Below are 17,726 nucleotides of genomic sequence, written 5' to 3' on the forward strand. Positions count from 1 at the left end.
AGTTTTATTAATTCATACCAAACATTGGCATGGCTTCAGCTAGAGTGATGTTATTAACACTGCAAATTAATACCCACACAGGCCTCGAAATAAGGCAGGCCCACAGGCCAATTGCCCTTACATATGCAGGATTCTTTTGATTTCCTGTAGGGCACTCAACGTTTTGTGCACAATTTTTTGTAAAAATGATCAGTTGGGTCTGCACAAGTTGTGACTTATTTCAAGGCCTGTTATAATCGGAGACTGAATTAAAAGACTAGTTTGCATCTGACGATCAACTCCCCACAGCCTGTGATTGGTTGGTTGCGGATAAAAGGAATGTTGGTTCATCTGGTGCCTTCATCGGAGAAAAGGAATCGCAGAAAATGGCGCAAAAATGATGGTACTTCAAGACAAGCAACTTTTCTTGGCATTGTTGACATGGAACCTTCAGGAAAGAAAGTGTCCAATGACCTATAACTTTTAAGATGGTTTGTATGCTTCAAGGTGCAAAATAAACCATAGGGCACATTGTTTTACCGCTGGTTTCAGAAATTTCAGTCTGACGTCGCAAAACAATTTGTTTACTAGACGCAAACTAGTATTTTCAGTCTTGGATTATAATACCCATCATGAGTGGCATGGTTGTAAATCACATTTCACTGTAGGTCAAAAGTATTTATCATTCATTTAACCCAAATTTGTGATGTTGTAAATAAAAAAAAAGCATCGTAACTCACTGCACATCACCGGAATGATAATGCTAGCTATCATCTAAAAATGCAAATTGATCTCAAATATTTTTATAGCTTTAATATTTTGTATACTTTACATTTTTGTTTAGAAATTTCAGCAGAAATTGAGTTAGAGTATAAGACGTACCCCGTCGGCCTGCAGCAACAAGGCACATGTTACCTCATTGATGGGTATGAATACATACGCAATCGTACTTGCACCAACAGGACTTTCCTCCGTTGTCGTAATCGTAAAACATGCTCCGCTAAAGCCCTCATCATCCACAAGACGGATAAAGCTATTGTTACATGCAATGATCACAATCATGCCGCTCCCAAAGAAGGGAGCAAACCGGTATCGAGAAAGAGGGGTCCCAAACCAAATTCTTGCTCAACTTCAGTTGAGATCAAAGAGCCTAAAAAGACTGCAGCGAGTGATGTTGTGGTTTTTGAGATGGTAGAGGAGAGTCCAGTGGAAGTTAAGATTGAGATAGATCCAGAGGTTCTCACTACCAGTATGGAATCGGAGAAGTGTGATGAAACAAAAGCGCCCTCTTTTGATATCACATTGGCTGTGATGTCAACGCCTGAGGATAAGGAGGGCGCTGTTGATGGCATATCTGGTATGATGTCAATGGCTGGGAATAAGGAGGGCTATGTTGATGGCACAACAGCTGTGATGTCAACTGCTGAGGATAAGGAAGGGTCTGTTGACGACACATCGGCTATGATGTCAACTGCGGAGATTAAGGAGGGTTAGTGATTGCACGCCCCCATTGTCTGGATGGTCAAAATCTTAAACTCCTTACAAAATCAGGAACGTATCACAAAATCAGGCTAAAGTCCCAGCTTTTGGATAAAAGAATACAGAGACAAGTGATGAAAGAATTGAGTACAAATTGAAATATAATACATATTTTGCATAGGATCTGGAAAAACATCTTGTTACCAAAAGTTTAAAAAAGAGGTCATACATTTGTTTTAACCTGCAAATGTGGTTCCTGGTTTTGTTTGAGGATATCATATTGTTGTTACCCTTCCTCACTACCATCAAATTAGACATGTACAGTCCAGCCTCTTTCGTCCTGACAAGCATCGGTCAGATAATCTTGATAAATGAATAATGGGTTGGAGGACTTTTTTTTATAAGTTCCAAAAAGTGCTAATTTTTTCCATACCAAAAATTCGGCAATTTTAAAGTTTATAACCCCTGTTCTGCATTGAATGTCCAAAGTGCTCTGAGACAATAGATTAATTACTCTGGTGCCCTTCATTCCAATGTTTCAAACAGTGGCGTAGCTAGGGGTTGTGGCGCCCAGGGCTAAGGATACATAATGGTGCCCCATTCTTGAAACAATTGCCCACAGATCGCTCAAAAATTTGGACAATTGGGGCCTACCACTAATTAATTTTGGTCATAATTAAGTTTATTGTGGGTCTTAAATTGATCTTTCAAATGATTTTGTGCTTAAATACGCGCGAAGCCTGCAAAAATTTTGACATTCATCGCTTGGAGGGGGATACAGAATCGATGCTAAATTGGCCAATTCACGCCCAGGGCACGTCGTAAATCCCTCCTTTCTACAGGAGTACTATCAGACATTTTAACCCGATTTTGAAGTTTTTTCACTGAAAATTCATTTCTAATAAATGCCCCCCCCTTTTGGAAAAATGCAACGCCTCCGGGGCATTTAATTATTAACAAACAATATGGTATAGGTGTCATGCCATTACAGTGCATGTTTTAATTTGAAGATCATTAGGCCGGATTACAGAGAGATATGTATTCATAAGAGAGGTTGGACTGTACATGCATGTACCTTGTTGTATGAGATAAATAGGTGGATCATCCTTGAATCCACTATATGGATGTTACTCTCCGTGAAAGAGTGCTTGAGTTGCATGCCTTAATAAAGCTTAAATAATCCAATTAGTGATTTATTATTTTGTATAATTGTGGCATGAAAGACCTTCCCTGAAACCCACATGTTAGCTTCTGGTATTTCATACAGACTCTTTGGAAGACATGGCCTTTAATCGTCCACACAGGGAGTGCAAATTGCAAATGGGGTTACCTACATGGGTGACTCCATTTGAAATCTACACTCCTTGTATGGGAGATTGAGGTTGTGTTAATACCTTTTGGTACCGCTTTTCTTTGGGTGCCCTGGTTAAGTCCCCAAGTGTAGGGTTACAACACAGGAGTCATTAAGGGGCGAAGTTTTCTGTGCACAGTGGAAGTGAATGCAGTAAATTTTAGGCTTCACATGGTTCAAAAATTGAAAACTGCATAAGATTTTTACGGAGTTTGTCCTTAAAAAAATTAAAAATTAGTCAAATAAGGAATAGTTTGCCCTCTCTAGAATGCTTTGTTGTGGTAATACCACAAAATAGGCCATGGTCATTGGCGCCCAGGAAACACAATTTTGTTTAAAAAAAGGTTATAAACAAGTTATATTTGGGGCTTAATTTGGTTTTGGTCAAACCATTTTAATATATAACATTAAATGTTGGGTTTTATAAATGTATGTATGATTCATATGTTGTTGTTTTTTTGAAAAAACAACATTTTTGAAATGCTATTTTGTAAAACATTTTTTATAAACATATTTGGAAAATATTTTGTCAACACTTATAGATGGGTGAGCTGATCGATAGCCTCATCCCTCCCCCACTTTTTCCTATCAAAATAAAGATCTTTATAATCTTTATACCGGATATTTAAACATTTTTTAGAAACCTTTTCTAACCTTTTGCGAATATTGTCAAAATGTGTGTTTTGTTTTGTTTTTTGCTGGGGAGGAGGGAGTCTTACGTCAGTAACAAAGCACAGACAATGCAAACCATTCCTTAATTATTGGGACGAACCCTATCCTGATAAAGAGTCTTGACGGTTGAAATCTCTGGATGAGTTTCTCAAAATTTGATTGTCTCTGTTCTCAAAAGAGTATTGATAATAATTTTGGACAAATACACGAAGGAGCCCAGTGTTTATGTGATAAGATCAAGGAAAATTAAGTCTGGTATTCACTATGTACACTGTAGCTGTTTCCAGTTTGACATAGTATAAGTGCACAATTTTGGACCCTGTCTGTGACAATCCAATATGGCAAATTACCCAGACCATTATGCATACCATTGCCATTGTCCATAACAATAGAAAAGATGAGAACAATATCTTGACTTTATCTTGGAAATCATATTGGACTATCCAGCTGAAATCCACACACCCCATACGGAAGACATGATGACCTTAATCTCCCACACAGGGAGTGTGAATTGCAAATAGGGTTACCTGAATGGGTAACTCCATTTGAAATGCACACTCCCATGTGTGGAAGATTAAGGTCATGTCTTCCATAGGGATGTATGGATATTAAATGGAATAGCCCTTTCTTGACACCCGTCTCATTTTGTTTGATCACATCACAAAAATGTAATTTGGAAGTATGGTTGCCTGTTTTTAGAGTTGAAGTATATGTAATATTTTGTTAAAATGATTTTAGTTGCTTATTATTATTTGTATTATTGTTTATTATGATTATAATTATTATTATTAGTTAATATTATTTATTATTATTATTATTATTATTATTATTATTATTATTATTATTATTATTATTATTATTATTGTTATTATTATTACTTACAGTGCAGCTATTTTGTTTAGCATGGTGTGGTAAAATTTAATTTTCATCATCATTTGCACTTTCTTTCAAAACCCTTCTTCTTTGAACTGTATGTTCATTTAATGACAATTTATGATCTTGAAAATAATCCAGAAGTAACCCAAAAGGTGACTTTGATTGCTTTGCAGAGAAGCAAATCGCACACACATGCTCAAGTGTAAGTGTGCAAAGACAGTGGCGATTTTGAAGACTGATCATGTGTGCAATTTGTTTTTCTGAAAAAGCGATCAAGTAAATTTAGCTTGACTATTACAAACACACATTCTTTGCTTCTAAAGCCGTTGCAAGTTTCCATGATTTCATTTTACGTTGTTTCTGTTTATGGATGCGAAGTTTTTAGTTTGTCTTTTTCTCCTTACCTGATTGGTGTTCTTTTGAGATACTAATTAATAATGTAACCATGGAAACCATGCCCTATTAATATGCAAATTAAAGGTTTCAATTATATGGTTACTATTAATATTAGACATTTTCATAATACCAGCTAGTATACAAATATTATTGTTGAAAGTATATTATTTTGGATATAAACGGATATACATTTGAAATAGTCCATCTTATCAGCTATGTGGAATAACCGAATCCTGTTAATGAATTTGAATTAAAACTGTTTTCTTCATTTTATTCTTCCAAGTAAAATGGAGCACCCTTGCATTTATTATAGGGTATTGTTTAAGGGGGTACTACACCCCTGTGGTAAATTTGTGACTATTTTTGCATTTTTCTCAAAAAATAATAACACACTGGTAACAAAAAGTTATGTATATTATTGGGGCAAGGGATCCAATTACTACACTGAAATTTCAGTAACTCAAGACAAGCGGTTCAGCATAATATGATAAGAAATGAGGTACATCCTAGCGGTACCTTATTTCTTATCATAAATAATGAACCGCTTGTCTTGGGTCACTGAAATTCCAGTAGTAATTGGATTCCTTGCCCCTATAATACACATAACTTTTGTTACCATGGTGTTATTAGTTTTTGAGAAAAATGCAAAAATAGACACAAATTATTTATCGAGGGGTGTAGTACCCCCTTAATGCATTTTTATTAAATTTTCTCCTTGAAATGAACTTGTTTGAAACTTTTGATGGGACCATCTTTAAGGACCTCAATACTGAAATCTTATTTTGCGAGTAAAATGACTATCCCTTTTTAATACACAGGACAATTGTGTCAACTTCAAAAAGCTTACTGTCTCTGAACTAGCAAGATAAAAACACAAACTTGTGCAGTGTACAATGCTTGCAGTTGTGTGATTAATTCATGTACATGTAGTTGAGGTTACACTGTAGCCTTAAGCAATTTAACCAATTATATGCATGATTTTGTAGTTGTAGATAGATTCTGTCATACAATCAACTGCTGCTGCTCTTCTTACAACTTGCTCTTCTGACTTATTATCATCCTAATTATCTGGTTCATGAGTATGGCTCTATTCTATCCTTGTCATAGCAGCTATACTTGCCAGTAATGTGTTTGTCAGTGTAGTCTTGCCAATATAGAGATGGGTATATCCTTTGAAATCTTTGTGTTGCTGTTTCTGTAGAGGTGCACCTACACAAAGAGGGAACCACATACAGTTCAACAAGTTATTGTGGATCATGGATGCTTCCATTACTTCACAATTGCTGAGGATTTGTGAAAAGTTGTAATGCATGATAAGTTCCCAAACCTGTTTCTAGATTTCACAGATATCAGCAAATCAAATCAAAAGATTCTTGCAAAATAAGATTTCTGATGATTGAATATTGGCATGCTAGAGAAATTGTTTTTATTCTATTCTATCAGGGCCCATTTCACTAGACTTAACAATATATTAAAATGAAACCCTGTTATGTTCATGGTAAGACAGGCCCTAAGTCTTTGTGGAACAGGCCCAGATTTCTCACAAGTTGCTTTTAAATTTAAAGCTGTAATCACTCAGTAGATATGAAATGCTTTCTCTACATGGTGGCAAGACTAACACTGATCTAAGATGCTTGTTTTAATTTCTTAGCATACATAAGCTTAACTCTATGATAATTACATTCACATTGCATGTTGATAAATATTTTGACATGATATTATACTAATTTTGCTTTCGTACTCATTCATTCCATGCATGGTAATCACAGAGGGGAACGGCCCCAAGTGTGTGAAAGATGAACCAGAAGCACAGGATGAACGCTGTCGAGGTATCGTCAGGGATGAGTTGAAGATTCTCTCTGATGATGCCTTATCACCATCATCTATATGCGGCCATTTACAGCTGATATTTGCACTGATGGAGCATAGCAACAGAAAGTAAGCAGGATCCATTCAATACTGTATAAGCCAATATTTTTGCTTACATCTTTTTTTTGCGATTGTAAGCTTCACTAATATTTTGCAGGGTGATGATTTTCACGGTTGTAGATTTCTTAGTAATTAAGCTTCAGTGTTTAGTATAGCCAAGGGCGGAGCTACGTCATGCCGGTGAAAATAATCAAATCCCGGTGAAAACAATATGCGCAAATCAATTTTAAAGGCCTCTGCACATATTGCGCCTACTGTGCATCGCGTGCGTGGCGTCTACGTTGAGTGCATGCATGGAATGTTTTTATTTTGACTCACTTGTTGCTAGGGAATTTAGCTCAATTTGTTGCTAAGCACCCAGATGTCCGCGCCCGCCTATATTTGCAGGGGTATTGAATTAGTGAGCCTATGTCAAACGGCAAAATACGCATCAATAAAACCACTGAAAATTTCAGCTTGTACGGTACTATTTTCAGTACTCATGATCTGTGGGGTGATTTCTAAATTATTTTGTCATCAAATTGATTGAGGAATTAAAAAAATACAAAGAAAGTTACACTTAAATCTGAGGCAATATTACTGGAAGAAAAAACACTCAATAAATGAGTAAAAAAAAACCCAGAATATGTTATGTTACGGCTAGCCATAAAAGATGTGTGATTTGTTATGGCTAACGGTAACAAAATGGTTTGTTATGGTTTCCAGTACTGGGACAGACTGTAGATATTGCCAAGTCATTACCCCAGCAAGTTGCCACCACTAGTAATTGGACCTTGTGCACCAAAGGCGAGCACACACTCCCATTAAGTGTTTATTACATCAAGAATTGCCCGTTTTAAGTGGAACTTTATGTGCATTGTGTTAATTTCTTGCGCATCATATATGTTATTAGCTGAATCTACCAGTAATCTTTGTCTTTTTTCCACAGATATATCGATCCATCAGGATTAATCAATTGTCTAGGTCTAGATTCAGCATTACAACAAGTAAGTGCTCAGTTGTAAAATTCATTGCATGATAGTACAGGTGTTTTTCCCCATATAGATCAACTGAGATGAAGGAAGATACCTAAAAAGTTTGTCTCAGGAGATCAAGGGAACTTTGTGGCTTATAAATTTTAATGACACCTGAGCCAAGAAGGAAACTCTAAATTTGTATGTACACATATCAGAAATTTCCGCTCTTGGTAATTGTAGTTAATGATTTGAAATAGCACCTCAAATGTGAAAGATTGTATTATAATATTTTTATACCATTTAAAGCCATATGTACAACTTCAGTGACTACAGCAACATTATCAGAAGATTTCAATATATTTGCTAGTGCTACTAACAATATACAGCACTTATGACAGTCACATTCTTACATTAGGTTATTCCAGTTGAAATCCATACACCCCCGTATGGAAGATATTACCTTAATCTTCCACACAGGGAGTGTGAATTTCAAATGGGGTTACCTGAATAGGTGACTCCATTTGAAATCTACACTTCCTGTGCAGGAGATTAAGGTCATGTCTTCCATATGGGGTGTATGGATTAGTCCATTTTACAGACAAATTGAATTTTGCTTTTGATTCCTTCCCACAGGATGCACAAGAATTCAGTAAACTCTTCATATCATTACTGGAGGACACATTACAACAGCAACCAGAGCCGATAGTGAGAAATATAATCAAGGAACAATTCTGCGGCAAATATGCCTATGTGACCAGGTAAGGAATTGTGTAGTGTGTCCAGGAGAGGCTATCACGCTTGTCAGCACAGAAAATAAGTTTAGCGGCTTTGTTTAGGAGAGATTGTAAACGGTCCAGGTCCTTTTATTTGACTTCATACAGGAGTGCATAGTCGTAGTCCAAACACGAAAGAATGAGACAGCGACATGTTTTGTGTCCTAATTAAATATATTGCAAGTTATGACAATCAAAACTTTGTCACTTTACAATGTGTTATTTACAATATGGTGTGTGTAGGGCCGGCGTCGTCACCGTTTTTTCATGTCGACATATTTCGTATCTTGACGTCGACAGTGTGTCGAGTGTCGACATACATTTGGGTTCTGAAAAAATTCCAGGACTTTTTTTCTTCATGATTTTAGGAATATTTTAAAAATTTTAACCTAAGAATATCTAGAAACACCAGCGGCAATTTCAGCAGAATCCAAGATGGCCATTTTCATAGCGAGCACGTAGCGATAAAGTGTACAATTTACACTAGAAAACAAGCAAAATACTGCCATAAGTATGACCCCTGAAGGCAAATAACATGAAAAGTTGGCGAAATAGTAGGTAAAAGATAAGATTTGGCATTGCATTTTGTTGAAAATACATTGGATATGGCCAATATTTTGAGTGAAAATGAGCTTGTCTGACGAAGTTTTACTGGGCCATTGCTTGAGCGCTATGTCGCCAAGGACGAAGTTCTGTCGATATGTTGACATAATTCACTTTGTCGACAGGATTCCGACAGAGGACCTCTCGACGCCGGCCTTCGGTGTGTGTCCTAAGCTTTTTAGTAGACCCTTTTTAATTTTTAATTTTTGGACATTGTGACCATTTCATATTGCTATTGTTTCATTTCAGATGTAACAACTGTGCACAGGGCTCAGAGAGAGTATCAGAATTCTATGAGTTAGACTTGAATATCAAAGGTCACAAGGAATTGGGCGAATCTTTGCAAGAATTCCTACAGGTGAGAGTTGCTTAATGGATGGGGTATGAACGTTTGGACAGTATTTATTGTGGGACATTGGAGCACATCAGACATATGTGACCCCTCGGCACAACTGAGCCCTGAAGTCGCCAATCATCATTTTTGAGATATTCAACCAAAATATTCTGCTTGAAATTAGCTTTCAAATGATGTATATCATGTCTATAGTACTTGACATTTAAGTAGTGAAAAATCAATCAAACAGTCAATAAATCCTCTGTTTCCTATTGTTTACACTTAACGCCGATCGAGCACATCTCAATAGTGGCACTGGCGACATCCGGGCTCAGTTGTGCCGAGGGTCACATATCGTACATTGAATCGAAGAATGTCCTGATGATATCAAATAATTTTTTGAAATTCGCAATGTAATACAAATTTTATGGCAAATGATTAAAAATTGATATTTAACAGTACTCGAAGTAAACTTAATAAATCTGATGATTTACACTTAAAGTGTATGTAGGTGGGATGAAAATCGACGATCAATTGAAAATTTTGACCTTTTGTATTGAAGATATGGATTTTTTTCCCAAAACACCAAAAAAAATTAGGTCTTTTGGGAAAAAAATCTTCAATATGAAAGGTCAAAATTTTCAATTGATTGTTTTCTTTTCCTCCCAGCTACATACACTTTAAGAATATATCATTAGGTTTATAAAATTTACTTCAAGGACTTATATATCACAAATGTGAAAAATATCAAATTTTAATAATTTGTCATAAAATTTGTATTATATCGTGAATTTCAAAATTGAAAATTATTTGATATCAGAAAGACATTCTTCGTATTCAGAATGCAATTCGATATGTCTGATGTGCTCTCATGTCCCACAAAAATACTGTCGAAACGCTCATTCCAGATCCCTTAACTCAGAAATATTTTTAAAACAAACTTTATATGATGGGAAGGGCTCATTGTGGAGCATGGGATTTTCATAAATATGATATATCTCCTTGAAGATCATTAGGAAATCCAGGGGTGTGATTTGTCTGGATTTTCCATATTTTCTGGATTTTTGTAGCCAAAATTTACACAATTTTATTGATTGGTATCTATAACATGTTCTAAGGGCATGGCTGATAATTTCAGTATAACAATTGACATACACATTGTGAAAACTGTAAATCAAAAAGTTGACAATGTATTCTCCTGCCAAATTCAGCATAACTTCTTGTAATTATGTACCCATTCTGTTGTTTGCAAAATTGCACAATAGTGGCATAATACCAAGAGGAGTGCCAGAAGTTATAAGAAATGTTTGACATACATGTTCGACTGTTATTCCCAAAATGAAGAAAAAGCTATAATAGCTGTGCAGATGTGCTAACTTGAATTGGTTCTGCTGTTTTGATTGATTCTGGCCATTTGTCTTTGTATTGATTATGAACATTTGCACTGGTTTCATTATTCAGTTTTTACAAAAATTATGTTGAAAATTAGCATTTTTTGTCATGTCAGGATTTCAACTGCCATTTTGGTCAATTTTTGGCATAAGTAAAAACGCTTAGTGCTATCATGCTGAAAATTCCTGAGCTATCTCTCCTGATGGATATCTACTGCCTTTGGAAATTACAAACAGGTGCTATGTGTAGTTTCCATGAAAATAAGGATCAAAGTTTAAAAACCCACTGGGATGGTAAATGGTTTACTGTGAAAAGACCCATATGCGACCTGTCACCACGAAATCGGCGTAAAGTCGCAAGGTGTTAGTCACTCAAAATGCCCTGGCTACTGCGTTGGTGTTCACTCACCTGTTAAAGCCACTAAGTATGTCTGTATGTCCTTTGTGAATGGGGGCACAATGGGCCATTCACGAAGGATAATACTACTGGCTTGTACAGGTGGCGACAAACAAAAAACATCAACTTAGTCAGACCGAATATCTCGAAACTACCAACTCAACAAAATGAGTGTTAAGTCGCGTCGACTTTACGCTGATTTCGTTGTAGCAGGTCACATATACAGGGTGAGTCAAAAAAAGTGCAATAGAGAAAAGAATCCAATTTTTATTTAAGAACCGAGTTGAACCTTTTAGATTTTAAAACATTTTATAAATAACATATCCATTAGTGATCTTGTGTGAAAAAATCAAGGACTTAGCATTTAGCGTTTTGTTTTTATGACGCATTTTATAGCGATACCCAATTTTAATATTTGTCCAAGAGACACCTAAAATTTGAATGTCAGGCCACTCTGTGTAAGGTAGATTTGGAACCACTGCCAGTTTCTTAACCTCATTGGCATTGAAATAAAATGAAGCACCCAAAGCGTTATTGTCCTTGGTCTTGTTTAAGGAGAAGAAACATCTGTTGTTATTTTCATTTTCCCTTTATTTTAAAGATGTTTATTCTCTATCAAAACCATATAAATTTGTAGGCTGGTTTTTCAAATGTCGAAATGAAATATGCGCAAATTGGAGTGGAATGAATTACAAAAGATCCAGTAAGTTGGACATATTGGGATTTAAAAAACTGGAGTTGGAGTCGAGTGAGGTATGAAGGACTTAAAGTTAAGTTAGAAAGTTTGTTTGAACAGAAAAAAGAAATAAGAATAACGCAAAAATCAACCCTATTTATGTTATAGTCAGTTTCAGAGCTGGGGCATTTATCGTGCATGTGTGCTCCCATTCAAAATACATGGTACCTCGTGGACAAATAATGAAATTGGGTATCGCAGCAAAAGGACTCATAAAAATTAAACGGTGGTAGCCAGTCACTTCATTTTTTCACAGAAGGTGACTATTGAGTGTGGCATTTATAGAAACTTTCAATAATGTGAAGGTTCAACTTGGTTCTTACATAAATATCGACTCTTTGCTGTATTGCACTTTTTTTGACTAACCCTGTAGTAACTTGATGTTCTTTTTTATGTTGATGGCTACTATAGGAGGAGAAGTTAGAGGGTGCTAATCGCTACTCATGCGACAACTGCAAGTCCAAACAAGATGCAACAAGACACATACAACTGTTAGAATTACCACCTATTCTCAATGTACAACTACTGCGATTCGTCTTTGACAGGTGAGATATATATCAAGGTTGAGAGCCAGAAAGCCTCAACTCACAATCACATGCTCCCACAAAATAAGGATAAAGTCGCCAGGGCACTAGAGACGATACAGACCATTAATCATGACAAAATTCAATAGAAAACCAAAGACATTGTGGAGGAAACATTGATTTTGAAGACCAAAGTAAGGAGCCAACTTTATGCTCATTTTGTGAGAGCTGGTCATAGTGTGTTACGGATTTCTGGTTGATAACCCTCGATATGATAGGATGTGATTTACAAAGTAGACCTTACTTTGAAGGTTTGTGACACTGACAACACTGTGGCTCGATTATATCACATTGTATTTTCTAACTCACAATGAGGCCCATCACCCAAACATTCTTATTCAAAATTTTGAGTTGAATTGCTCCACACAGTGTCATCGCCCCGATATCTTCATGGTAGAAATCGCCATGGTAGGTTGAATCCACAGCCATGCATGGCCATTTTATTTCGACCTTTAATATGAGACGCAGTAGCCAAGTGACCTGACTAAGGCTACTGACAATAGCTGGGGTAATTGATTTCTCGCTGTGTGAGTAATCTTGTATACGACATTGCGGTCACTGGTCATACTGCCTCCACTGGAGTGAGTGCAGTTATAGCCTGCGCGCTGTAGTCCATACAGGACCAACGCAATTTATTAGAATTTTGGTCAGATTTTGAGTTCAAGACACACAGCCTTTTCTCAAGATGCAAACTAATGACTCATATTTGTTCAACACATATTTTCAAGTGTATGAGACCAGATCTGGTTTCTTGAGACGAAATCATTTACGGGAGATATTCATCATTTTCCACCCGGTATCCGAAGATTTTCGTCTGATATCGTGCATAGCAATTCACATGTATCGATCCCGGGTATTTATTTTAGTATCTCTGCTGCACCAAATAATTGTTAGCCAGGCGATGTTGGTGTGCTCCAGTGATTTGGATTCTAGCAGCAAAAACATGTATCTTGGTTGCCCACAACTTACACAGCCTAAAATTTCTCTGGGGTTATGAGACAACAAGGGTGAAAAGCTGTTTTTGCCTTGATTACTTTGTGTGCTTGTAGAAATTCTCCTAAGCACATGTCCCAGATAGGGGTGGGTTATGATAAATTGTTTTATGGGTATTTTGAAAAAGTCGTAATGATAGCACACTTGCTTGTTTTTCTAACATGTGAATTTCTTTTATTTTCAATATTTTAAATGAGATAAAATGTCTGTGACAGATCAAATATTTGGTGGAGCTCTTTGTTATTATGATGTGCAATCAACATTTCTGATGAAATTTGTATCTTAGAATTTGCAGAATTAAACAAATAAATAGTGTAGTTCAACCTTATTTTTAAACCGATTTGTTTTGTTTTGGATTTTTCACTCCCTGTAGACAAAGTGGTACCAAGAAGAAGCTGAATACATTCATTCAATTTCCAGCAACCTTGGACTTGAGCCCTTATCTACCAGGACGAAGTAAGTAAACAAGTTTGCTAAACTCATTTTTTTGTAATATGGAGAACAATTACAAAATATGGTTCAATCATGCATCAGTCACCCTAATCAGTTCTGATTATTCCTTTTGTTTGTCCCATCATCATTTGTTGTTGTGCAAAGATTGGTGGATGAAAATGTTTAAATTCATGCTTGAAGCATATTTTGTACTTAAAATTAATCAGGCAATTATCATAGCAGGGTGATGTTATACTTGATCATGCTGCAGCGGTGAAAAGAAAACCAATTACATTGCCATAATTATACACCCCTTTAATAAAATTGAAAAAAATTGAATAAATCTAAAAAGTTTTGTACAAAATTGTAAAATTATTATAGTTATTGGTGGCCTCTTTTGTTTTACATGCCTAGTCCAACTTGCAATGTCACACGTTGTTGCATTCACATACAATGGCTTATTATGTAAGAAAAGATGGAAAGATTCGAGCCAGGTATACCAACTTGTGTGGGGAACAAAGACAAGATAAAAACTAATGCAGTATGTAAACCAGAATGGTGTACATGCACTGTTACGTCTGCATTAGAAAAAATCCAAAACCACAGGGATGGTAGAGAAAGTTAACAAAAATATGAAAAGATGCGGTTTTGAAAGTTGCACTTTGGTCTATTCAATTCTCACAAATCATGCAGAATTAAGATTACATTCTGTATCATACTGAATGCTTTGTGAGAGTTGAATGGACCAAAGTGTAACTTTCAAACTGCATCTTTTCTTATCATAATGAGCTATTAGTAACTGAACACAACAAAGCCTGACATTGTAAATTGGACCAGGTGTGTAAATAAAAAAGGCTCCCAATAATTTTTGTAAAAAAACTTATTTATTTGAAGAAGTTTTAGAGGGGGCCTTGTGCCCTATTCCAGAAAAATACAGCAGTAATGTTTTTGGATAAAAAAATATTATCCTGTTTTGCCAAATGAGAGGTAAATCCTAATCCTTTTAGTTCTAACTGTAAATGAAAGTCAAATTTTAATATTTGGTAAATTTTGGGTATTACAGGGAATTACATACATTTTAGGGCATTTTTTTGTATAACATAATAGGCATTTAACATATGCTGTGACAATAAAGTCCGAAGACTTGTACAAAGACTAATTTCAAGTTATGTATTCTAATTTTTGGAAAACACACTTTCTAATCTTTTTCATTACCAATGATCAAAAATAACATAAAATATTCAATTTATGAGCCAATTCTTAGTCCATATTCACGATTTTGCAAAAATTGGTAAAATATTAAAATTTGACTTTTATTGCCAGTTAGAACTAACTAAAGGATTAAGATTAATTCCAAAAAAATTAAAATCAGTGATGTATTTTTCTGGAATAGGGTGTAGAACTTGTGAACCCTTTAATAACAATATGTTTGAAAAAAAGTTGTTTGCTTGTCCTCGTCCGACCGACCGGGTTTTTTTTTTTACAATTTCCCCCCAAAAAGTCCTGAATCTTTAGTCTTAAATACCATTTCTTGCATGTTTTCCCATGTCTTGTCGTACCTGGCTAAGGGTTCCGATATTTCGTATTATCATCCTCAGAGTCTACACAAGTAAGACATTGTTGAACTTTAAAATGCAGTGTCTTAAGTCTGCCAGACATGTAAATGCAAATAAAATTAGGTTTGCTTTGAATTATTTGTCTTTGGTGGAAATTCTGTGGTCAGTGAATGTTTTACATACAAACAAGTACTTCACATTATAGGATACTTTCGGTACTTGAAAAAAAAATATAAGAAAATAAAGCAACTTTTCCCGACCGACCAAACTTCTGAAAGTGATCTGTGGACAAGCAAACAATCTATTTTTTTTGTCTTATGAGATGTGATTGTTATTTGGCTGCCTATCTCATGTTTTCATGTCATGAGGTAGATACCATTTAAACAAACATGTTAAACAAACAATGCAAACAATCATATCAAATAATTATCAAAGACTGCTATGTATACATGCCCTATAAATTATTATTTTTAATTCAGCTAAACTGCCGATTTGTCCAGGAGTGAATACAAACAAGATGGAATAACAAATAATGACAATAATAATTTATTTGTTTTATATAACTCATATCTAAATTCCTTTTCTTCCCCTAAATTTTACAAATTACCAGGAAAATAAAATAAATAAAAAAATATATAAAGTATATTATTTTAGAAGCAACACCCTCACTTATAATTGGCGAGTCGAGGTGGTCACAGTGCGTGCTATAAGCGCCCATGTATATCATCGTTGCCATGGTAGCTGCATGTGAGTGCAAAGGAAAACTGACTATTGCACTTGCGCGAAGTGCAATTTAGTCTCTCTAAAAAAAGCAAAAATAATCAATTGTGGTTGACCAATCAAATGACAAGAATCTTTGCTACCACGAAATCAGGGTAAAGTCGTCGCAACTTCAGTTTATTGAGTTGGTAGTTTTGAGATATTTGGTCTGACTACGTTGATGTTTTTTGTTTGCCGCCACCTGTACAAGCCAGTAGTATTATCCTTTGGGCCAAAGGAGGCATTTTTGAAAATTGAGTTACTGTAATTATTACATTATTTATACAATAGGCTATCATTTCCTGAAAACGCCAAAGGTCTAGCATATTTGGTTCTAAAGTTATGAAGTTTTTTGATGTCTATTTTCTTATGTATTTTATTGTTTTTTTTACTCCATATTTTTTTAACTTTATCTCAGTTTCAAATTTGCCGCCTTTGGCCCCCATGGACCAGATTGTGTCACATATTGCTCCCAGGGTTAATAAAAAATTATGTTCGGCCATTTTGTAGGTGCAACACTCTTTGAAAAGTAGCACAGTTACACAAACGATGAAAAATTCAGTATTCTTGTCAAAATGTATTTTAGTTTTATTTTTATACCTAAATGTTCATGTACTGGAAAGGGGATAAACAAAAATTGTTTCAACTTACACCAAAGTCACCCAAAATGTCACAAAATTTGCAGTGGCAAGTTTTGATGAATCATGGGTCAAATTTTATAGGTCAAAATTAATCTGTTGGGCTACCAAATGGTAGGTTTGGCAATCCCAAGTGTTTTCTGTAAGGGAATCACATGGTATGACAGCTTCTGTTTCCTTGCGTCAATACTAAAGTTCAAGTCCAAATTATACAATTGTTATCATGATATCATCAGAGGTATATAATATGGCTAGATACACAAGGGCATATTGCACAATATCTTGCTTTCATTTCTAAGTAGGGTTTTGCGGAACGTGACTGGTGCCGAAATAGTTCATATGTCCTTTTTGTCCGTGTACAGCAAAGTTCAATATGATAAGCTCATCAGGAGAGCCTAACGATTTTTGCAGCACACAATATATCCATTTCCGTGTAATATGCTTTGGTCCACACAATCAACCAATTTCATCCAAAATTTTAGCAAAATGGATGGGATTTTTCACCATGTACTTGCTTTCAGTCATTGTGCAGTTGCTCAAGAAAAATGATCCGGGAACCTTACTGTAAACCTTGCGCAAGCACTGTTCTTCAAACCTGTGATGTTGTTAGCGCAAATTTCCGCAAAATTAGCCACTTGCCTGCCAAAATTGTCAGTGAAACTTACAAAATTCTATGCAATTGGTTGTTTTATACACAATTCCCAGTGAAATTTGCTACTTTTCTCCAAGCAAATTGTTTGGCCCTGCTCATCACTGGTTACTGGTTACTTTGAAAATACTGTAAGACTACTTTACTCCACAATGGTCTTTGAATATTTGTGAAATCAAGGTTGGCATATTTATAATTGCCCGCAAATTTACCAATTTTTGCCTTTTTACTTGTAAGCTACAT

At 35.6% G+C, this 17,726-nt stretch overlaps 1 protein-coding gene across 1 annotated transcript in view; it reads left to right on the forward strand.

Moving 5' to 3' along the window:
• Positions 1–17,726, forward strand: part of LOC140140602 (uncharacterized) — an 84,390-nt gene that overhangs the window by 22,017 nt on the left and 44,647 nt on the right. Inside the window, 7 exon segments of the mRNA XM_072162359.1 lie at positions 824–1,468; positions 6,523–6,691; positions 7,611–7,668; positions 8,272–8,396; positions 9,264–9,372; positions 12,284–12,417; positions 13,823–13,905. Of these exon segments, the coding sequence (XP_072018460.1) occupies positions 824–1,468; positions 6,523–6,691; positions 7,611–7,668; positions 8,272–8,396; positions 9,264–9,372; positions 12,284–12,417; positions 13,823–13,905 (1,323 nt within the window).

This window comes from Amphiura filiformis, chromosome 19 (assembly GCF_039555335.1).
Source record: "Amphiura filiformis chromosome 19, Afil_fr2py, whole genome shotgun sequence".
Lineage (NCBI taxonomy): Eukaryota > Metazoa > Echinodermata > Ophiuroidea > Amphilepidida > Amphiuridae > Amphiura > Amphiura filiformis.